This window comes from Notothenia coriiceps, unplaced genomic scaffold (genome assembly GCF_000735185.1).
Source record: "Notothenia coriiceps isolate Sejong01 unplaced genomic scaffold, NC01 NC01_scaffold00037244, whole genome shotgun sequence".
Classification (NCBI taxonomy): Eukaryota; Metazoa; Chordata; class Actinopteri; order Perciformes; family Nototheniidae; genus Notothenia; species Notothenia coriiceps.
Window position 1 is genome coordinate 20,392,106 of NW_011369945.1, and position 22,152 is coordinate 20,414,257.

The 22,152-nt window shown below is 40.6% G+C and overlaps 1 protein-coding gene across 1 annotated transcript in view; it reads left to right on the plus strand.

The window, feature by feature from the left end:
* Positions 1-22,152, plus strand: part of LOC104964947 (oxidation resistance protein 1-like) — a 199,812-nt gene that overhangs the window by 163,332 nt on the left and 14,328 nt on the right. Inside the window, 5 exon segments of the mRNA XM_010793861.1 lie at positions 649-1,358; positions 3,502-3,667; positions 7,631-7,796; positions 11,284-11,364; positions 12,602-12,727. Of these exon segments, the coding sequence (XP_010792163.1) occupies positions 649-1,358; positions 3,502-3,667; positions 7,631-7,796; positions 11,284-11,364; positions 12,602-12,727 (1,249 nt within the window).

Below are 22,152 nucleotides of genomic sequence, written 5' to 3' on the forward strand. Positions count from 1 at the left end.
CTTGTTTCTGAAAAAGAAACCTAGTCTAACCCTCAGCTTTTTAAGCAGATTATTGACCTGAAGTTTAAAAGTGAGATAATCATCAAGCCAGATACCAAGGTATTTATAACAGGCAACCACTTCAAGTACTATTCCTTGCGCAGTTANAAAATTGCTCAGTTTCAATTTTAGCTGTAGACTGTTCCAAGCAAGTGGAGCTGCGCACATAAAAGCTGTCTTACCTAAGACAGTCCTTGCTCTTGGCACATCTAACAAGACTACATCATGCGATCTCAGACAATAGCTGCTTGCAACTCTCTGTGTTATCAGAGAGCAGATATAATACGGGAGTTTACCCAACATGGCTTTATAAATAAACGTGTACCAATGACTGAGCCTCTTTACAGTAAGTGATGGCAAACCTGCCTTGGCATACAGGGTACAGTGATGTGTAAGTGCTTTACAATTAGTGACCAATCTCAGTGCACTGTGATAGGGAGCATCTAACTTGTTCAGGCAATAGGCAGGTGCATTCATATACAACAAATCATCTTATCAATGATAGGTAAACGTATCTCTCCTCTTCATGTAAAACAAATATCAACATGTCCAGATATATCTTTATTATGAATGTAATTACATGTGTCTTATTGCCTCTCCTTGTTTCAGTGACCTGGAGCCCCTCCCCACTGAGAGACACCCCTCCCAGAAGGAGCCGGAGCAGCGCCTAAGGGAGCCAGGGGCCAGCGACAGCACGGCCCCCCGCAGCACCGAGGGCTCCTTCTCCGAGGACGTCTTCACCGAGTCAGAGCTGTCCCCCATCCGTGAGGAGGAGCAGGCGTCTAACGAGGACCTCCGCCTGGACAAGTCCTCAGGCGCCTCCACCGAGTCCGTGCAAACCCTCACCCAGGTGGGGGCCGCCACTGCCGGGTCCCAGTCCCCAGGCAGCGCCCGCGGCTCCGTCAGTCTGCCGGAGACCCCCACAGAGGACAATCCACCAGACACTGCCCCAAAAAGCAAGTCCCCCATTGGATCCAAGCAGCACAGTGTAGAGAAGCCACCAAGCACAGCCCCCACCACCAGCAGCAGCACTAGCCAGGCCCCCGGCCCCAGCAGCAGCAGCAGCACTAGCCAGGCCCCCAGCAGCAGCAGCAGCAGCAGCACTAGCCAGGCCCCCGGCCCCAGCAGCAGCACCTCTCTCACAGGGTCCCAAAGCTCAACCACCCCCGGTGCCACAGACACCGCCTCTGGCTCAGCCAGTCCACAGAGGGAAGCCAACAAGGGGACAGACGTCTCCAAAACAGACACTAAGCAAGGCAAGGAGGAGAAGGTAGAAGGAGAGGAGACACAAAATGAAGCCACGCAGAACTCTGCAGAGGGTAAACACATTTACTGAGTGAAGAAATAGTTACAGGTGATGAATATGACTTCAGGTTTAGCTCCATCCATATCTTCTGAGGACTATCAAAGCGAATTCCTCTCCTCACTTTTTTCATGTTGGTTTCCCGATAACCTTTCCGTTTCCACTCGCCTTGCTGAGAGTAATTGGAATGTAAAGACGAAGGCAAGCAGCAGCCCTCTCCGTGTTATCAGCCTGGTGGAGCTAGTCCGGCTTTATGGGGCTTTATGCAGCACTTTGATCTCGGGCTCTGGTGGTCTGGGCCTCTCCTTTGGGCGATAAGCTAAAGCCTATCAAACACCATAATGCAACAAACACACACAGTGGCGATGAAACCCGACATCAAAACAGGTTCTGAGGCGGCGTACAGAAAGGTGTTATTTATGTGTGACATCCTTTTCCGGAGTGCTTTCATGTGGATTTAGACAAATACAAAATTTCTCAAAACCTGGAATAAACGTATTTTGTGTTCACTGCCATGTTGAAGATTAGAGGATCACACCAGGGGCTTTGGATTGTTGGACCTGCCAACAAAGGTCTTCAGTATAGCTAAATGATGAGTTTAGATCTAATGTATCTCTGTTCAATACAGGACAAGACATCTTCCAGTAACATCGTTTCTAGAAAACGTTTTCAAATAACATAGATGATTTGCAAAAAAATTCTTCCGAATAAGAAAGCCCCAATGGTTTCATCAAGCAAACAGCATTCTGGGCCGATACTAATGTTTAAAATAACAATAACATGCTAAACTTACCAATTTCTCATCATCGCACTATAGTCTTCCAGCTTTGATTTCCTGAAAACATAAGCTGTAAATTACGTATTGTTGAAATGCACCAGCAAGTAACATTTCTATTTGCACCAGTGATAATATAAGTATAGAATCATTTTCAAAGTAAGATGAAGTGCAGTTGACTGAAATAAATCGAATGCCTGGAAATTGGGTAGTTACAAAAAAATAAGCAAAAGAGAAAATGGCTGTAATGCAATTAAAGAGAATTGGCTAATACGTCCAAAACCAAGGCAGCATCTCTTATTAGCATCTGTGTGGCACAGTTCTGGTCTTGTTATCTGACAGTGGCCTCAGTATGTCACACTCACAGACTCCCTTGTGTCTATACAACCCTCTCTTTGGGCACGCAGTTTTGATTCAAAAGAGATTTCTCTCCCCAAGAAGAAACAGAGCGAGGCAGCGGGAGAGAAATTTGCTTTTGTTCTCCCTGGCAATTATTGTCACACAGAGAGTCAGGCGGCTAAAGCATTTCTAATTGACGGGGATCTGAGCAGGGCTGCACATTAGCACAGCCCACACAAGTAACTGCAGCAAACTCGAAAAACAAGCTGCATTAATACAGCATTAATGCTTTTTGGAAATTGAATTTGTCTCAATAAGTTTGCTGCCAAAGCTGATTCATATTATTCTGTCTAGCATTGTTGCTAGTTCTCTAAACCAGGGATAACAATATGTGCCAGTGTAATTTCACTGGTGCAGTGATGTCATCCAGCTTCCCGGGGCTGTGGCCTTATCGTCGACCTCTGATAATGTATCACAGGCGGAAGCGCCGCCATCAATTTCAGTGTGCCAATCCATTTATTTATGTCATCTGTTGTGTTTCTGCCACTAAATGACTAATGCTACTTGAAGTAGCCAGTATTAGAAGATAGAGATGAGGTCACATAAATAAAGCAAGTATTAGGGGATGAATACACAGTTAATAAAGAAGATTTTTTTATGACAGACTTTTGAAACAGGATAAAACGCTCAGGGTTTTCCGGATTAACAGCTAGCCTAGCTCTGTCCAAGGTTAGCAGAATCTGCCAACCAAAACCTGTAAGGCTCACTAGATGGTTTTAGTTGTTACTTTTAAGGTTAGGTTCATCAGTACAAAAACGTAAATGTCAAAGCAAGAGCTAGACTTTGAACATGTTTCCAGTCTGAATGCTAAGCTAAGCTAACCATTTGCGACTAAGTGACATTGATCTTGTCATTTAACTCTCAGCAGTAAAGTTAAAAAGCATTTTCCCAAAAATGTCAATATTTGTTCTTATAATAATTTATCCTGCTTGTTACAAAAATAAATTACCTGTATGTGACCTTTAGTGTTTGTGTCCACTTCCAGGCACAGGGTCTGCAGAGAGAAGGAAGCACCCCACTCACAAGTTCCTGTGTCTGCGGGTGGGGAAGCCCATGAAGAAGACGTTTGTTTCCAACGCCAGCGCCTCCATGCAGCAGTACGCCCAGCAGGGCAAGAAGCACGAGTACTGGTTCGCTGTGCCGCAGGAGAGGTGGGTCCCTTGGCATCACTTTTGAATACAATGAAATGATTCCTCTAGTAGCCTTTATAGCAGGGCTTTAGTTAATCAGTGTATAAGGGTATTTTCCCACTTTCCTGTAGTCAAACTTGATGGCTTTTGGTGCTCAAAGCAACAAAATAAATCTTTGAAAAACTCAACAGCAATGTCTCTTCCCAGAAATCATGACCCGGTTATTTACAACAACAAACCTTGTTTGAGCTGTTTCATGTGAACTATTTATTTTTCGAGCAAATAGATTTTGGGGTGAACTGTGTCTTTGAAACTATAAAACCAGTGCTTTAACTGATGACATGGAACAATATTTTAAATGAAAAAAATACAAAGCAGAGTATTTGATATAGTAGCCTCTGATTATTCAGCTTTCAGTGCAGCAGACTGATTTTAATCGAAGAGAGCTGCAGGGATTTGACCTGACTCAGTCCTACCATATTCATAACCCACTACAAAAGTCAGCTGAGTCCCTGAAGCCCCTCTTTTCCAGTTCTTTAAATATTTGAAACCAATCAAATATGCATACTTTGTCTGGTCTGACTCCCAATACAGCTCCTGCCCATCTCCCTGGGTTGCTTTGCCAGACAAAATTATTTATTATTCATTCACTCTGCAGGGAAACACACATGCTCTTTATTCCTGCACTGGGCCACAACCCAAAACAATAAGCACGTTTCCAACGCTATGTTTTGTATCCTCAAAAAAGTTGTTATGCGTTTGTGACCTACGCTGAAATGTTTCATGTTTTATCCACTGGAAATATGGCTTGTTTATAGGGTTTTCAAAGTTGGAACGCTCCGGTTAGATGTACGGTTGCCAAGCCAGCATAACTCCTAACTACATTGGAACTCTTCACACTGGCAGGAGATACATTACATGAAAAATGCGCAATGTGTTTAAATGGAGAATGAATCCCAATTGCAGTAATAACTTGATTTAATAATAGGCTAGAAGCCATTCTGACTGCAGCACAATGGTCTATGTAATCTTATGAGAAAAGGAAACAAAGGCTCTAAAAATAAATAATGAAAATCAGGTGAATTCTGATAAGTTAAAGGGTCCTATTCTGCTCATTCTCAGGTTCATATTAGTATTTAGTGTCTCTACTGTGACATGTCTCCATGCTTTAATGTTCAAAAAGCTCTTTATTGTTCTTATACTGCCTGTGCTGCAGCACCTCTTTTCACCTTTTCTGTCTGAAACCAGAGCCCCGTCTGCTCTGATTGGTAGGCTGGCCGACTCTGTTGTGATTGGTCAACCATTCAGAGATCTCCTGCCCCGACACAATCACGTACAATGTGTTGGAGAGCTGGCCAATAGAGGTGTGAATGTTACAAAGTGATGTCATTATGTTACGAAAGTGAACAAAGGACTACAACTTGGCCAGTTCCGGCACGGGGGGGGGGGGCGGGGGGTTGGAAGAAACGTTGGGATTTCAGCCTTTGCAGACAATATTCATGCTAACAAACCTATATAACACACTATGGAAAAGGGGAAACCACAACAAGCTAAATAAGACATCTCTAATGTCCATTATTGGGTTTCAGTTTCAGAGCCCCTCATGTTCACACACATGCTGCTCTGTTAGGCTGCTAATCACATTGGAATCAAACACACAGGTTCAGTTAGTCATGGTGCTATAAATGCTCCTTGGATGTGCGGTGTGTTGAGCGTCTGCGTGCAGTATTGACACTGAAATCCCCCCTCACTTCATTATGAACTTCAAAAGTCTTGCTCCTTACAGCTTTGCTGTTCTCCACAGGTTGCTTAGCTACGAAATTTCCCACCTGGCAAAACAAGTTTTCTGTGATGCTGCGCTACGGGAGGATAGCTCAGGGGCATTGCAGATTCAAAGCTAGTATTAAAAAGACATGTTACTACTCATTATTCTTTACTTGTGTTTCTTGGCAAGTTAAGGTGTGTGGAAGGAGTGATCATAAGCTGTTTGGACTGACAACACAGCGGCTCTTAGTTATTTTCTTCAGACACTGCGAGACGCTCTGTAGCTTGACCTAGATGGGAGGCGACCCGCATGATGTGTCTTGTAAAGCGAGGCTATTAAACGCACTGAATACAGCTCAACCTACTGAGTCTGTTCAGCTCTTTCATGTCTACCAGCCATAGCCATATGTGACACAAACTGTTCTTTATTTAAGTTGTTTATGAGATGCGCTGTAGCATCTTATTATAAACTAAACTGTTTGCAGAGCCCCAGGAGATAATAGAGAAAGCTGCTCTAATGGATATTTACATTTTAACAATGTATCAAATAAGTAATGTGACAGGTGTCGCTTGAAGAGACTTGTAAAAACATGTTACCTGGCCTTTGGTTTCCATCAACTCAACGGTATACTTTAGATCCTTAAACCTCATTTATTTTGGTTTAAGTCCCACAACTTTAAAAAAAGAATTGTTTGAGTCTCATCAAGCTTGTTTACCCAAGCATATATTTTGCGATTTCTAAATGCAACAGGCCCAACAGCAGACAGACAAAGTTAGTACCTTGCTACTGAACATAGTGGAGCATTTAGCAGCTAAAGAGACAAATATTTCTTAAGGAATTGGTGGGGACCAAAACAGAGCTAAAAGAGTTCATATTGATTCTCCTTTTGTCCAGAAATAAGATTCCGAACAAATGCTAAAGTTGCTCTGTCTTTGTTCGATTTGTAAATATGCAAGTGTTAGCTAACCTGTTTGATTAAACAACTTTAAATAATGTGATAATATGTCAATGTTGTCTTTACAGCTTGTTGTGCTGCCCACAAGGGACAGCATGATATGATAACTATACGATAACTATGTGCTATTATTAGGGCTGTCAAACGATCACAATTTTTAATCATGATTAATCACCATTCAAACTATGTCCAAAATATGCCATTTCTTTATGTATATTGTTGTGGGAATGGAAAGATAAATGAAAGAAGGCGGATATATCCATTTAACATACAGTATGAATGTTATTGTTTATTATAACATTGTTCTGTGTTTCAAAATGAAAGACAGCCCACACACCTATCAATCATCAAACCGTGGGGTCTTATTTCATTACGTGTTGATTTCTATCAACACGTAATGTTGTATCGAAGTATAGAGATGTACTACAGCAAAAGTATTCTCAGTCAGGACTTCCTGCAACAACACCACGCCGTTATCGTGATTCTAATTGGCCAGAAGACATTATCAAAGATGTTCTATTGAGAAGACGATCACTACGTGACAAAAAAATTCAAAACCGTTTCTAGTCTTCGGTATTTCCAGACAAGTGGCTACTGAAATCAATCTTACTAACTGCTGTCTGTGCAATTTACTCGGCGCGAGTTGGCGGACTTTATTTTGCTTACTTTAACATCATTTTTCATGGTGGGGCTAAGGTGGGGCTAAGCCATTTCTTGGTATGGCTGTAGCCTACCCCAGCGCTGCCATTGGTGGGATGTATGGGGCGGGCCATTCTGCACATGCGTTAAATGCGTTAAATATTTTAACGCAATTAATTCAAAAAATTAATTACCGCCGTTAACGCGATAATTTTGACAGCATTAGTTATTATAAAACCATTTGTTCCCAAATGTACCCACACCTCAGAACAAAGTGATGGCTTATTTTTCTTGCAATACTTAATAACAGAGGAGAACAGAGTCACACAGGCCAAGCAGTTTTAACAGTTCAGCAGAATTAGCAATGAGGTGACGAGAAAGCATTTCAAAATCTACTGATAGACACCGAACAAAATCACAGCTGTTTGAGAAATCTTCACCATACGACAAATTGAGTAAACTGTTTTGGGTGTTGTATTAGTTGTTTACATATTAATTTGTTGCGGATCATTATGGAGTGTATAAATGTTTTTTTATCAAGTGCAAGTTTGGTTTTATTTGACCAAATAACATAATTCAGGAATCAAGCCTTTTCTCTAAATGTTTTCTCTGTTTATTCCCCCAGGTCAGAACACCTGTATGTGTTCTTCATGCAGTGGAGCCCGGATATGTATGGTGAGGGGGTCAGGGGAATGGGACAGGAGCCTGGGTTTAGGGTTGTCAAGAAGAATGAAGTGACAGAAACAGATGTGGACGAGCCCATCACCGACCTCAATGTCAAGGAGTGGGAGGTAAGGTATACGCAGCTCAAACTGTGCCCTTACCTTGTTAAATCAAACGTGTTGTCTTAAGCCTCACAGACATGGATTGAATATAGTTCTCCACTATGATTTATCCCATAACTGTGAGAGCAGAAATTCATGTGTTGTATTGTTAATTGTTGTATTTTAAGTTACATGTCGTATAACTGTGTTGATTTGCTTTTATTATGCAATCCATAGTGAAAACGGGCTAATTTTCATTTTTAATCCATCATAACTGTGTAGTTGTAAACCTTAGTTTTGTAATCTGCTTCTGTGTATTGCACTTTTATATACCACTGCATATTTCTTGATTTGATGGCAACTTTGTAAGTCCATGTAAGTTGTGTGAGCACTTGCTTTGCTTGGAAATGTGCTTCTCTGAACTTCCAACCAAAGTGTTTTGCATGTTTGTGTAATTGTTTATTCTTCTCAGTTAGTGTTTTGTAGTTTTCATTATATGTTGTGTGACTGTCACTAGTGTTGGTGTACATTCAGAAACATTTTTTGCAGAATTGCAAAAGGCTAACACCATTACAGTTTATTATCTTTGAAATCACCTCAACTCACTTGGTAGTGATGTGGGCTAAGTCTGTCCTACTTTCTTGGTAAACTTACTTCTCAAGGTGCCTTCTTGATTGCACATGAACATAATGGTGAAGTAAGACTTGGAAGCATAGACAACAGATGTTCCTATAGATGTACAGCACTGTTATTGGAAGCAGTTGCACCACACTGTGAATAGGTTGTGGTCAGATTATTAACAGCCCTGTGGATAATGAAAATAAGTCAATCAATGTAGGAAGAAATTGATACCATGGAAGCAGTGGCAGGGATTTAAACTTTAATGTAAATTCATGATGTAGGAAACAAAGTGGGCTGATTTGTTTGTCATTTTCCAATGCATTTAAATAAGTAAATAGGAACCTGTTTCTCTTGTTCGTCCTGTTGAAATCATGGTTGAAATACATTAATTCAAAGCAACACTGTTTTTGCTTGTTGCTTTAAGGACCAATAGGTGAGTTTATTTAAATAAATGGTATTGTTTCGGGAAAAAACGGATACATTTGTCTTTAGGCTTGTTAAGTTGTGTATTAAGTATTACTTGATTTAATTTGAACTTCTTTACGTAACTTTTGGATACTGTCCTGAAGAAATCATACCTCGCGCGCTAGTGGTGCTACTGTTTCTTTAAATGGTCGGTTATGGGACGACGGGGGTCATCGTTTTTATCAACCAATGGGGAGCCGATTTCCCTGCTGTCCCGTGTTATTACTGGTTTACAGCGATGTCACACAATCCATGTGGAGATGCCCCCGTTGGGAAAAAATGTTGCTATTTCAGTCAAGCAAGCTGCCAGGTTTCATACCAACTCAGTCTTCTTGTCTCGGGGCTTTACTGGGAGAACTTAAAGGATTTGTAATGTGACTTTCCAGCTTCAACCTCGCTCCGAAAGCAAGATATGTTTTCTAGGAGGGTGAAAGACCAAGAGAAGCGGCTGAGCCCTAAGTATACTTGTGTATGTTCCTTATGTTTAGGTCATGTTTTCGGTCCTTGGTGATGTATTTGGTATGATGATGTTGTTGTTGTTGTTAGCAAGCCGTGCTAGCTCGCTAGCGAAGCTAACTAGCCCGCTAGCCCTCTATACAGCAGTATGCTGTAGGTTAGTGATTGATTTTGAACAATGTGGCCACTATCCGACCACTATTTGGTAGTCAGGAAAGTGCTCTAATCTGTTGTTTGTCCTCTTGCCACCTTGTGATACGATGTGTGGGGCTCTGTAAGCTGTCTGAAAGTTTCCAGTGCGGAGTGCCAGTTAAAAGAGGCAACCCCTTCTTTCATTCACCAGTGTCTTTGACCTCACATTACCATGCATGTTTTACCAGGTATCATGTTTACTTTATAGCTACAACGTGTTAGTTGGAATGTTAACATGTGCTGTGTTGCAGTATAATCTTTGCTGTCACTTCAACATGCTGACCTTATTTATGAGCTTCATCTCTTAAGATAAATGGCATTTGATTCACATTGCAAAGTGTAGCATGCTGCTAGCTAACCCTTTTCCAGGGCACAAATGCACTAAAGTGCCTTCAGCTGTAGGTGAAATGAGGCACACATGTATTTTTTATTAGGGCTGTAGTTTACCCCATCTACTACATTATTGAGTGCTGTAAAGAGGCAACTTGTTACCAAAACAGTTATTTACACCAAAGGCCACAAGGTAAGCGAAAGATAATCTTAGTTGTAAAAAGTAATTAAAGGCCTGACAGTTAAAACATATTTGGAGAGATTATTTTGAGTCTGTCTGTACATATATGGTATTTGTGTGTTTGTTTGTTTGTTTATCTTGTGCACAAGGCTAACAAGTAACATGTAACAAGTAACATGTAATGTAACAGGGCTTAAAATATCTTCCTGTACGAGACACAGTGGACTAGTAAACGCTAACGTTAATTCAGTGGCAGAACAGAGGCAGCAGCTCTCTGCGGAGCTGGCAGCGTGGGGTGTAACTGTTGGAATGTTTCCATGCTCACAGGTCATTGTGTTGCTCTGTCTGGGTTGTTGTTTTCTGGATTGTTGTTCCTGACAAACGGAGAGTGGGTTATTGTTCATGCCATGGACTTGGCAAGCATTGTTGCATCAGTCAAACCTCGTTTATATTTTTGTTGTTTTTTTCTATATTCCAGCATGAACATTTTGTGGATTTTGAACTTTGCACTCCAAATACTTTTTGGATTGTTTAAGCATTTTGGTTCAGAAGAAAGAGTTTTATTAATATTGCGTTTTGCTGGAGTTTTTTTTGTTATTTTGTTTAAGTTGACTTTTAGGATGACTGAGTGGTGGTGTCATTCAATTACACAAACATGCAAAATGACAGAGAGCTCTCTATCTTTAACTAAAAAGTGGACTTGCCAACAGCGGCCTTAACGGTATACTTTACCCTAAAAATGACCAGTTGTATACCAATTACTCACCCCATGTAACCTTGAATTCTTTAAGAGAAATCCATGGTGAACAAAGAATGAAAATACAGAGAGAATTCTTGATCAATGTAGATAAATACGGGGCATTTGCTCCAAAACTTAATCAAAATCTCCTTTTATAAACTCGTCCGTACCTCGTGCAGCATCGTCCAAGTCTCATTTAACCAAAAATGATGTTACAAGAGTTTGTAAATGGATGTTTTTATATAGTTTTGCTGCTGTAAAAATGCGCTCCAAAGTTCATCACGGAGGATATAGAATAAAGTGTAACTGGAGGTATGTAATTTATATAAAAAATGTTATTTTGTGGGTGAGGTATTCCTTTAAGCCTTGGATACAGCTCTTAACATTTCTGAAATCTACTTTAATATAAAGACTAGTGTTATGTTTTAACTACTTAAAAGGACACTTAGTACAGAAACCTTCTCTTCACTCGCCGGCAAAAGATCTGGTAGAGTTTTATTTTCCACTTGTCCCTGTTTTTGTACTACCAGGTAGTGTCTCTGACGGAGTACCACCGTCGGATCGATGCTCTAAACAGTGACGATCTGCGCTCGCTCTGCAAACGACTCCAGGTGCCCTGACCTGTCTCTCTGCCCAGCCTGCTGCTGCTGCCTGCACCAGGACGCTCTCCCAGAGGCTGGAGCAGGCTGCAGCTGCTGCTGATATTGCATACTAACCTCAACAACACCTGTTCATACTGCTTTACTCTGAAGTAATGGATTGAGTAGGTTTTGCGAGTGCATGGATTCACAAAACCTATAGAAAACTTGCTTTACGAGATCAATTTGGAATAACCTCTCAAGTATTTGACAGGAAGTATTTTTTATCAATCCATTACAGAAAACTGTGTTATGAGGTTTTGATGTAACTGCAGCCTTATCTCCATATGTCAGGCTTTCCGTCTTAGACTGGTTGTCATGGTGTTTTTAGTGCTTCAGTCTGGTTACTAGGTAGTTAATGCTAGCTGTTTTTGTGAGCTGTAGACACAGATTTTAAATACACAGAAATAGCTGTGGTTATTTCCCTTTTTTTTTCTTTATTAGAATATTGTCTTAGTTGTTGAAATAAGATGAGTTTTTAGAGTATTGATGGACAAAGAGATGGTGTGTTGGGGACAGGGTGGAAGTAAGACTCCCTTAGGCTGAATGATGTTTCCTGAGAAAAATGCAGGTAGGCATGTTTGAATGAGGGCCGAAACATGAGAGCATCCCAGCCACCACAGCGCTCTACAATCAGCCTCTGTTATCAAGAAAGATAAATAACCCAAACAGTCTGTTGGTCAGAGAAAATGTCAAGCTGTGGATTACAAATGATTAATTGGGTTGATTTCCTATTCACTTTGCATTCTCCTCTCTCAGACACTGTTTCAGTATTCTAGTTTGGCCCAACCAATCCTAGTTGTCTGGCATTGGAAAGTGGCAGGAAGATATTCAGCTGTCATCACCAAGTTGTTGGGATTATCAGTGTGTTGCCAGCAAACGCTGCATTTATATTTTGTGCGTGAACACTGTTAGATTTAAAATAGGACTATTGTTGCTCAGGTTAGGCTATATTCTTTATGTCATCATAGCCTGTTAAGTTACACATTTTCTTCAAGTAGAGTTTATCATGTATCACTTCAGAATCCACTGACTCAGTCTATCTGGGCCTTGTACTGTTGCAGGTTACAGCCCAATAAGCAATCCAAAGTTGTAGGTGTATGACAAATAGCTATAATTGAACCCAACCGGTAAAGATGCTTTATGGAAGCTGAATTGAAACTCCCCGTTTCAGTGTATATACCTACCTAACATTCATTTGTTCTTGTAGATCACCACCAAGGAGGAGGTGAACTGCAAGCAGGGCACATCCATCAAGTCGGAGCTGGAGCCAGAAACGTTCAAACCCAACCTCAGAGAAGCCAGCGATCTCCTGGAGGCCGACCAGATAGAGAAGGTACCCACCACTTATGAATAACATATCAATAATGTAACCATATTCATCCAAATGTAATCCATTTTCACTCTGGTGCATTCAATGTGAATTATTCGGCCCCTTTTTAGATTGGTATTTTCAGTATGAACCTTTATACTATCATATGATCTGTGGGTCATGCGGTTGTATGCAAACGCAGAGGATTTGTCATTTCACTTTCAAATTTGTAAGAAAATGTAGCCCTCCTTTCCTTCAGCTCCCTTTCTAGGATTATTTGCCTACCGTGTAGTCGGGAAACAAATGTATTCACTGTAGGGCTGCAACTAACGATTATTTTGGTAGTCGACTAATCGGTCGATTATTTTTTCGATTAGTCGAGCTAATCTAACGATTATTTTAAGTTTGGAATTAATTACAGTGTCCATAAAGCTCTAGTGTGCTCTACTACGCTGTAAGCTTGGCGCTGTTTAGCAGCTCGTTGGTGGACACGCAGCCTCAACATAACTGAAATAGCGTTTGCTTAGCGAGCATTAACCATGAGACGTTCTGTTTTCCAACATGTAAGCTAACGTAAACATGACTATGGCTAACTTGCTCAAACTTACCCATGATCCAAAGTAGCAGTCCTCACGGTTCCAGGGTGCTTGCGTTTTAAATGCTCGTGCATCACTGTAGTGCTGCCGTGGAATGCCAATTCCCCTTTACAAATTCTGCATTTCACTGACTTCTTTGGCTTGTCGTCTGTGAAATACTCCCACACTTTCGAAACTCTCGGTCTCGCTTTTTTGAGCTCTTCATCACCCTCATTCTCTCTCCTTTCCGCCATCGTTCGTATTCTTTCTTCTTTGTTGTTAGTACAGAATGCAGTCATGGCAGACAATGGAGAGTATACTGCCCCCAGCACTTCCTGTAGTGCATTGCAGTTACAAATGAACATTTGCGCAGTTTTGAATTAACGTTACCGGCTCTCTGATTGTTTTTATACGACGCGTCGACACTAAAATTCCGCGTCGACGAATTTTTATGATCGACGTCGTCGATTATGTCGACTAATCGTTGCAGCCCTANTTAGTGGAGCTGCACAACTAAAAGCTTTCTTCCCTAAGACAGTCCTAGCACTTGGCACATTTAATAAAACAACATCATGAGATCTTAGGCAATAAGTACTTTCAATTCGTCGAGAGATCAGAGAGCAGATATAAAAAGGTAGTTTACCCAACATGGCTTTGTAAATGTACCAATGACTGAGCCTCCGTACAGTTAGTGAAGGCAGACCTGCCATGGCATACAGGGTACAGTGATGAGTAAGTGCTTTACAGTTAGTATCAAATCTCAGAGCACTGTGATAGGCGGCATCTAACTTTTCCAGGCAATGGGCAGGTGCATTCATATAGATCAAATCACCATAGTCCAGCACAGGTAAAAAGGTCACAGTGACTAGCCTTTTCCTGGCCTCAAGTGAGAAACAGGACTTGTTTCTAAAAAAGAAGCCTAGTCTAACCCTCAGCTTTTTAAGCAGATTAATGACCTGAAGTTTAAAAGTAAGACAATCATCAAGCCAGATACCTAGGTATTTATAACAGGTAACCACTTCTAGTACTTGTCCTTGCATAGTAACAATATCCAAAGCAGTGTCTGTAGTCTTTTTAGCTTTAGAAAAGAGCATTACCTTGGTTTTATCAACATTTAAAAGAAGCTTAGGCTCAGAGAGCTGAGTCTGAATAATGTTAAAAACAGCCTGTAATTTAACAACAGCCTCCTGAATGGAGGGACCTGCATAGTACATCACGGTATCATCCGCATAGAAATGTAAAGTAGCTTCATCCACATTTCAGAGAGGTAGTTCAAAAACCACCCCACTGCATGGCTGGATATGCCAATACTGAGTAGCCTCTGCTTCAAAATGCGATGATCAACGGTGTCAAACGCTTTGGAAAGATCAATAAATAGAGCTGCACAACTCTGCTTATTATCTAAAATACTCGTAATGTCATTCACCACTTTCATTGTGGCAGAGATGGTGCTATGTTGCTTTCTGAAACCTGACTGATGTTTAGACAGGATATCATTTTTACATAAAAACTCCTTTACTTGTTCACTCTCTAGGCGTTCGAGCACCTTCGCCAGAACTGATCATTTAGAGATTGGCCTATAGTTATTTAAAATAGTTGCCTCCCCTCCTTTTAGCAAAGGCAGGACATAAGCTGACTTCCATACTTTTGGAATTGCATTTGTGCTGAGGGAGAGGTTAAAAAGAGTAGTGAGAGGTGGAGCAATAAAAACTGCAGCTGTCTTTAAAAAGAAAGGTTCTACGTTGTTCGGACCAGCCGGTTTCTTAGGATCTAACTTGGTTAATGCTTCATGAACAACATCAATAGTAAAAGGAGAAAAACTGTAAGGGTTTTCCAGACCACATTGTTCAGAGTCACAGATTGGGGTATTCACAGGACACAAAATGATCATTAAAGCAATTTAGCATAGTAGCCCTATCCGATATAGAGCCAGATGCTGTGGTAAGGCACGGAGGTAGCTCATTACGGATCTCACCGGTGGATATCGATTTTATGGCTTTCCAAAATTTCCTAGGATTATTTTGGTTTTCTGTGGTTACTGACAAAGAACTTCGACTTAGCACTTTTGACATTTGAAGTGAAGCTATTCCTTAGCTGCCTAAAACGCAGCCATTCTACCTCTGAGCCTGATTTCCTAGTCTTTGCCCAGGCCTTGTTTCTCTCATGCAGGAGACTAGACAGTTCAGCAGAAAACCAAGGATTGTCTCGTCCCTTTACTCTAAAATTACGCAGGGGTGCACAATGATCTCCATAAAACCAAGATAAAAATAAGACCATGCAGTTTCTACATCAGCACACAGATCGAATTTTCCCCAATCAAACCCAAACAGGTCATGTACAAAACCCTGCTCCACAAAATGTTTTATGTCTCTCTTAATAATAATACGAGGTTTAACCTTTTGAACCTTAGTGTCCCTAATTGTGGCTACAGCACAGTGGTCACTCACATCATTCGCAAATACTCCCACAGATGAGTATTTATAGGGAACATTAGTTAGAATGAGATCAATTAGGGAGGATTTATCAGGGGACTTAATAGGGCGAGTCGGACTGTCAACAATCTGAGTAACATTTAAAGAGATACAAAGGTTTTTAAAATCCTCTGATACTGCAGTTAACCAGTCCCAGTTAAAATCTCCAAGTAGCACTAATTCCTTGTAGTCTAGTTGCGATAAAAGATTTGCTAGTCCTTGACAGCTGAGGGGGGTCTGTAACAGCCCACCACCATGACCTGTTGACCCTTTGCCACTTCTATATTTAAGGCTAAACATTTGAATTGCTTACTGATAGATTTGGAAACTAATGTGGTTACACTGAACTTATTTTTAACATAGATGGCAACGCCACCAACTTTATAAGGCCGGTACGATACACATTATAACCATTTAAGGCAATGTCAGAGGCCAAAATAGATTTATTTAGCCATGTTTCTGATAAGACAATGACGTCAGCGTCAGTCGAGCTCGCCCAAATGCGGACAAAATCTAGTTTACCTAACAGACTGTGCACATTCAAGTGGATGAGACCCAACCCAGACCTAGCTTTAAAATCAGCAGGAGTAGCGATCTGACTACTACTACTGGGTGGACCAGGGTTAGGTTGTACATTTCCTGAGAGTAATAACAACAAAAACAGGCATCTTTTCCTCTTAAACGACACACATACATTGTCATCTACTTTAGAATCACCGGAAAAGTCTGCGAGAGTGTGATTTGAGCTTAAGAAGCAGTCCTTAAGAACCATCATCGCGGGCAAACAAAAAAGAAAAACATATTTTGTCGAGCAGATTGTGTGTGACAAGCCAACCGGTAATTGTTTGTGTAACACATCCGAACCTTTGCAGGGGATGCCCACTGCGGGTGGCAGAACAGACCTGAATCCAGTAGACTTCTCAGAATGACTAGAGATCTTCTCATAGTCCAAAACAGTTAACAGGCACAGCAGAATCACGATATGGGCCACAGTATCCGCGATGTTCCTGGGGCAAATCAGCACAGCAGCAAAGGACAGGCGAAAGCAGCAGCGTGGAAGCAAGTAAACTTATTCCTCTATAAAATGAAATAAATGTTTTCTCTAAATAACAACCCATGCTGTGTTTTTCAATTTTTTTAAAGTAGCTATCTTTCTATGAAGGAAAATGGTGTCTCATTCTTTATTCCACCTGTTGAACTGATCCTTTGATGGAATCAGAGGTGCAACAGACCTTTCAAAGGTTAACTAGAGAGGGCAGTAAGTCTGGTTGCAGGTGACTCTTTAATACTTATTTTTTAGACAGTTGGTCAAACTACTTTGAATTTAAAGCATTTGTGAATATAAGAGACATGTTTGCCCCTGGGTAGGTTTATCTATCCCTGACGAGAAGATTTTTTTATTTAAAAACAATGAAAAAAACTAAGACGAACAAGAATAAATTGATAGAGGATTTGAGAGTTATTTGACTATTTGTCACTTATTTGTGTCCAAAGCCAATTAAATAAAGTGCTTTTGTAATGACGCAGACGACGGGACTGGGTGCATGTTTTGTTCATATGGTGAAGTGTAAAGTGAGATGGATGGCAAGAAGATAGGAGGGTGTCCGTCATTCATTTAAAGAAAACACAACCGCAGCAGTTGCTCTCAGAGAAGAGAGAAAAATGTAGAGAGATGGGAGTCATTATCTGAGGACGCCAAGAGAGGAGGAGCAGATGGAATTGGAAAAGGGATGATCCCAACTGAGAAAAAGAGCTCAGCATTGTGTTAGAAAAAAAAGAGGGAGGGAGATGGAGAAAGACAAGAGTATATGAAAGCTAGTTGTATTAATGGCAAAGTAAAAACGCCATCCACGAATAAATTACCCGGTCTCCCCTGGGATTACTAATGTAATTATTTGAATGAGGGTCCTCATTAGAATGTGCAGAGGTGTGGAAGACCTGCGGAACAAAATGGGAGACGGGTTTAGCTTCTGGAAATTAACTCGCTGCTCTGGGCTCTATAATTGATATGAGACACAGATATCTTTGATTGGATTAAAAGAAAGAACCAGGACGGGAAAAGTTTCTTCAATGCCTCTAATTTTTTAGAACAAAAAATAAGAATAGAAAGAGAAAAGGGAAGAGCGACGAAGGAAGTAAGAAAACATGATCCAGCGGTCACAGATAAGGTTTTATTCAATCAGTGAATAATCTCTCAGAACCAGCAGAATCCTTATGGTTTTAAGAAAGAGAGGTACTTTACATTTTTAGAGTTGTCTCCAGGAACAACACAGTCATATTTTCCCACGGTTGGGTCTTCATTTTCTTGTATACATTTCTAAGGAAAATTCCCCAACAACCATGGAAATATACGACACCATATGAACACTTTTATTCCAAAATGCAATACATCCATTTAAAGAAAAGACCTGACGTTCCATCCAGTATTGTTGGAGTGTGGAGGATCCAGCTCATAAAGAGAAGGTACTAATGATGCTTTAAAAAGTACCACCACAAACCGCTTTCAAGTTGTAGCTGTCAATCATTCTGCCTGTATAGGCGTCTCTTCTTTTTCAAAGAGATATCATTTTGGAACAAAACTCTTCATATGCAGATTGTCTGATTAGCAGAAGTCATTAACTCCTTTAAGCATGCCTCAAGAAAGAAATTTAAGAAATAGTACAGCACTTTTTTTTTTCTTGGAAAAAACAGGAAACACATAACACGGCTACTGAAGCAGAAGAGCATCAAAGTGAGACATCTAAATGAGGACTGGAAGTGGAGAGTGGGACCAAACAGAAAGCTTTTCATGAAACAGAGATGAAAGTTCTCCCATTTTCTGGTTTTCAACAGTTCCCTTTATTCCTTTATTGAGGCACATTCCTTCGTAGACATGAATTAAGTTGGTGTTTTAAAGGATGAGGCTGAGCACTTCCTCTCCTTGCACACTCACACAGACCCGATGTTGTGCTTGTACACAATCCCACATTCAAAGTATTAATGCATATCCTTATTTAAAGGCTCCCCATTTCATGCCTCAAATCGTAGATCCTTATGATATTTTGTGCCAGAATTCAACAAACAAAAATACTTGTTTTTCTGACTCACCAAAACCAATTAGTGAAGTGGAAATAAGAAAAATGGTGCAACTGTTTGTTTCTTATTAACAATTTAAGTTTTGAGCAGAGGCAGTTGTTTGTTCCAACCATCCACAAACCACTTTTTCGAGAGGGATTTTAATGTGAAAAATCTGCAGATCTTCAGCTCAACAGAAATGATTATCAAAATAAGTGATTATTTAAAAAACTGTTTTTATGCTTTATTAGAGTAATTAAATGCAGCCAAAGACATGACCGTTTTTCCTTATACTATTATGTGTCTGCAGGCCCGTCCCTCCCTACAGGCCGATCATGCAGACTGCGTGGGGCCTCACCTTGCGGAGGGGGAGTCATCTTGCGGAGGGTGCCTCAACTGAGCCGAAGATGCGGCCCACCTATGCGCTGCAATTAGTGTGGCGCTGCGAAACAGAGGGCCTCATCATAACTTTGCGTGGGGCCTCATGTTGGCCAGGGACGGCCCTGTGTGCCCCTATGTGTTTTTGCTAGAAACAGACAGCTTTAACTTGACTGACACGATTATTTTTGAGTTTGCCTCAAATGTGCAATATTAGTCATTACATTTAATCTTCAGAAATTTCCTGAATTTCAAAACAAAACTTCCACGTTATATTAGCAAAACGCGTAGGAACAAGTGCATGCACCTCCCCCCGTTATCCACACAAATTGGTTTCTTAGTGAGTAATTCTGCTGCTCTTTCCTCTTTTGCCTATTTGGAAACATTAAGACATCAGCTGGCACAATGAATGCTGATGTGCTGAGGAAGCGAGAGTGAATGCGGGAGGAAACTGCAGCTCCAGGGAGCATTCATACAGTAGATAATGTCTGAGAACAAGAAGATCAAAGTAAGACATTGTCTTGTTATGCTAAGCACATTCAGACTCTTACTGAGAACAATGTTATTCAGAAATAAGAGCAATGGAGAGAAAAAAAGGAAAAGCTTCTTAAAAACACAGACACATTTGTAAGAGACATGAAAGAGTTAATAATCACCAAATGGGGCCGAGCAGCTTTACAGAGAAGAAAATACCATAATAAGAATTTACATTACTAAGAAATTGACAAAAGGAAATGTAACAACCACAAATATAAACAAGTGTTTTTAAAGTATAGCAACAACCTGGAAATCTTTTAGAAAAACTTCAAGTTTTTTTCTTCTTTACACTGACAGAGAACATTTACATTGACCAGTTATACAGTACATGTAGTTACAGCTTTATTCCTCTTGAAAAAGGATACAAAGTTTTATCTCTCAGAATAGTGGCTCAGAATTACTGGCCATTAGCATTTAGCTCGTAGTGTTAGCATTTAGCACGTAGCTTCTACGTTGAATGAGACTCAGTCGCTGCTGAAAAGTTGTGTTAGTCATTCAAAACATGAATGATAGACAGGAATTCAAATTAAAATAAGAGTAGAAAAGGTGAAAGGGCAGCTACATGGAGGGAAAAGAAAGGGGGAAAATGAAGTGCTGTGCGTGGTTTCCTCTGCGTCATCCTCTCGGCTGGTTAAGAGGCTAATGAGGGCTGTAATGAGGCTCAGGGGAGCCATGTGAACATGTTTGACTCCCCAACTCTCATACAGCCCTTAGCAGAGACCTCTTGCTGCCCTCACACAGTCACTTTGATCTCACATACACACACATTGGCAATACAAAATAAAAACAGTCCATCGTGCTCCGGGCGCGAGGAGAGGAAAGAAAAAGGCGGGAGACAGGGAAAGAAATTAGGAAATACATTTTTAAAGTGGTAAGGGATAAAAGTTCTGGTAAAATCCCCCAGAGTCATGGCTTAGCCAAAAGTCTCATGTAGACAAGGTGCTGGGTCGTTTCACGTCCATCAACATCGTCTCTCTGAGAGCCACTTCAGATTGTCAGTGCAGTAAAAGAGTGCAGAGAAATGTCCATTTGTCCGCATATAAAAGTGTCTCTCCGCTCGTCCATTTGCCTTTTAGACGCAATGTTGAGATGAAGAAATTATGGCACATTAAATAATATTTATACCGTCAGGAAAGGTCCCTTGCTTAGTCTGTTCCATCCCTCGGGTCGTACCGTTTGTGTCTAATTTACACAGTCGCTCTCCGCTCCACCACCGTCCTCACCTACCTTTCCTGGCATCTTTCTCCTCACTGCCGGCAGGTGTTTTGGGGGGAGCTTCCTCATGTCATGTGCTGGTCCTGGGGTTAGGAAGGTCAAAGACGATGGGGGCGTTCATGGGCATGAAGTTCACGGTGCAGGCGGAGGCGTTGATGAACGTCGTGGTGCCATCAGTCATCATGCCGTAACCTGGGGAACAGTGGACCACATTAATCATGTTTTTTTGACTTTTTCAGATTTATCAACTCATTCATTAATTTAAATGTTTCAATCTTGGGATAAGTTTAACTACAAATTACAATTAGGAACCGCAATATGTGATAACTCAAACAAAGTGTTACTTCTTGATGTAATAACACTTTTAATTACCATCTTCAACGTAAAGGAAGTCATCCAAAAATATGTTTCTCCATATTTTGTAAAATGTTCATTTATTTTTTTCATGAAAATGATAAAACATACACTTTATAATACCAAACCGGAATGGATGTCCTCATCTGTAATTGTTATATTTTTAGAAAGGCTAAGGAATACGGTGATGCTTGTAATAAGAATATGGATACCCATAATCCACCTGTGATCTGGTGTAATTTGGCCATGATAGATAATCTACTAATCTAGTTAGCTTCTTTTAAAATTTATTTTTATTCAGTTTTAGATTATGATTGAATGAAATAAATACATTTTATTTTATTATGGTATAATTATTTATATATATTAAAAAAAAGAAGATACATTTTGCATGACCATATATATTTTTATAATTAGAAAATTGTAATAATTATAAAAATAAACTTAAGAATAGGATTTATAGCAACTGTGACGCATTGGATGGGGTTATAACCGTTATAATAAAGACATGGACGTGACAGCAGAGCTATCAGCGCTCAGTATCACAGCACGTCGTTTCCAAAATGGAGAGATCCCAGTTTGAGCAAATATATGCATGAGAGTGCCACACTAACAGCATTACAGCTAAAAAAAATCCCTGCTTCAAAGGCACTTTAGATCAGCGTTCCTTCCAAATGGCAGATGTGAAAGTGTTACCATTTTGTCAAACATAAGTTAACTACCATCTCTCAGAAAGTACTACAATTCAGCTTTGCGCCATCAGTGATTTTTTAAGTGTAGGTGTCACTTTCAGCATCTCTTGGAATCGAACAGATGTCTGCGTTGCTGAGACTGCAACGGCACTTGAGACTGCCAAAGGCACACA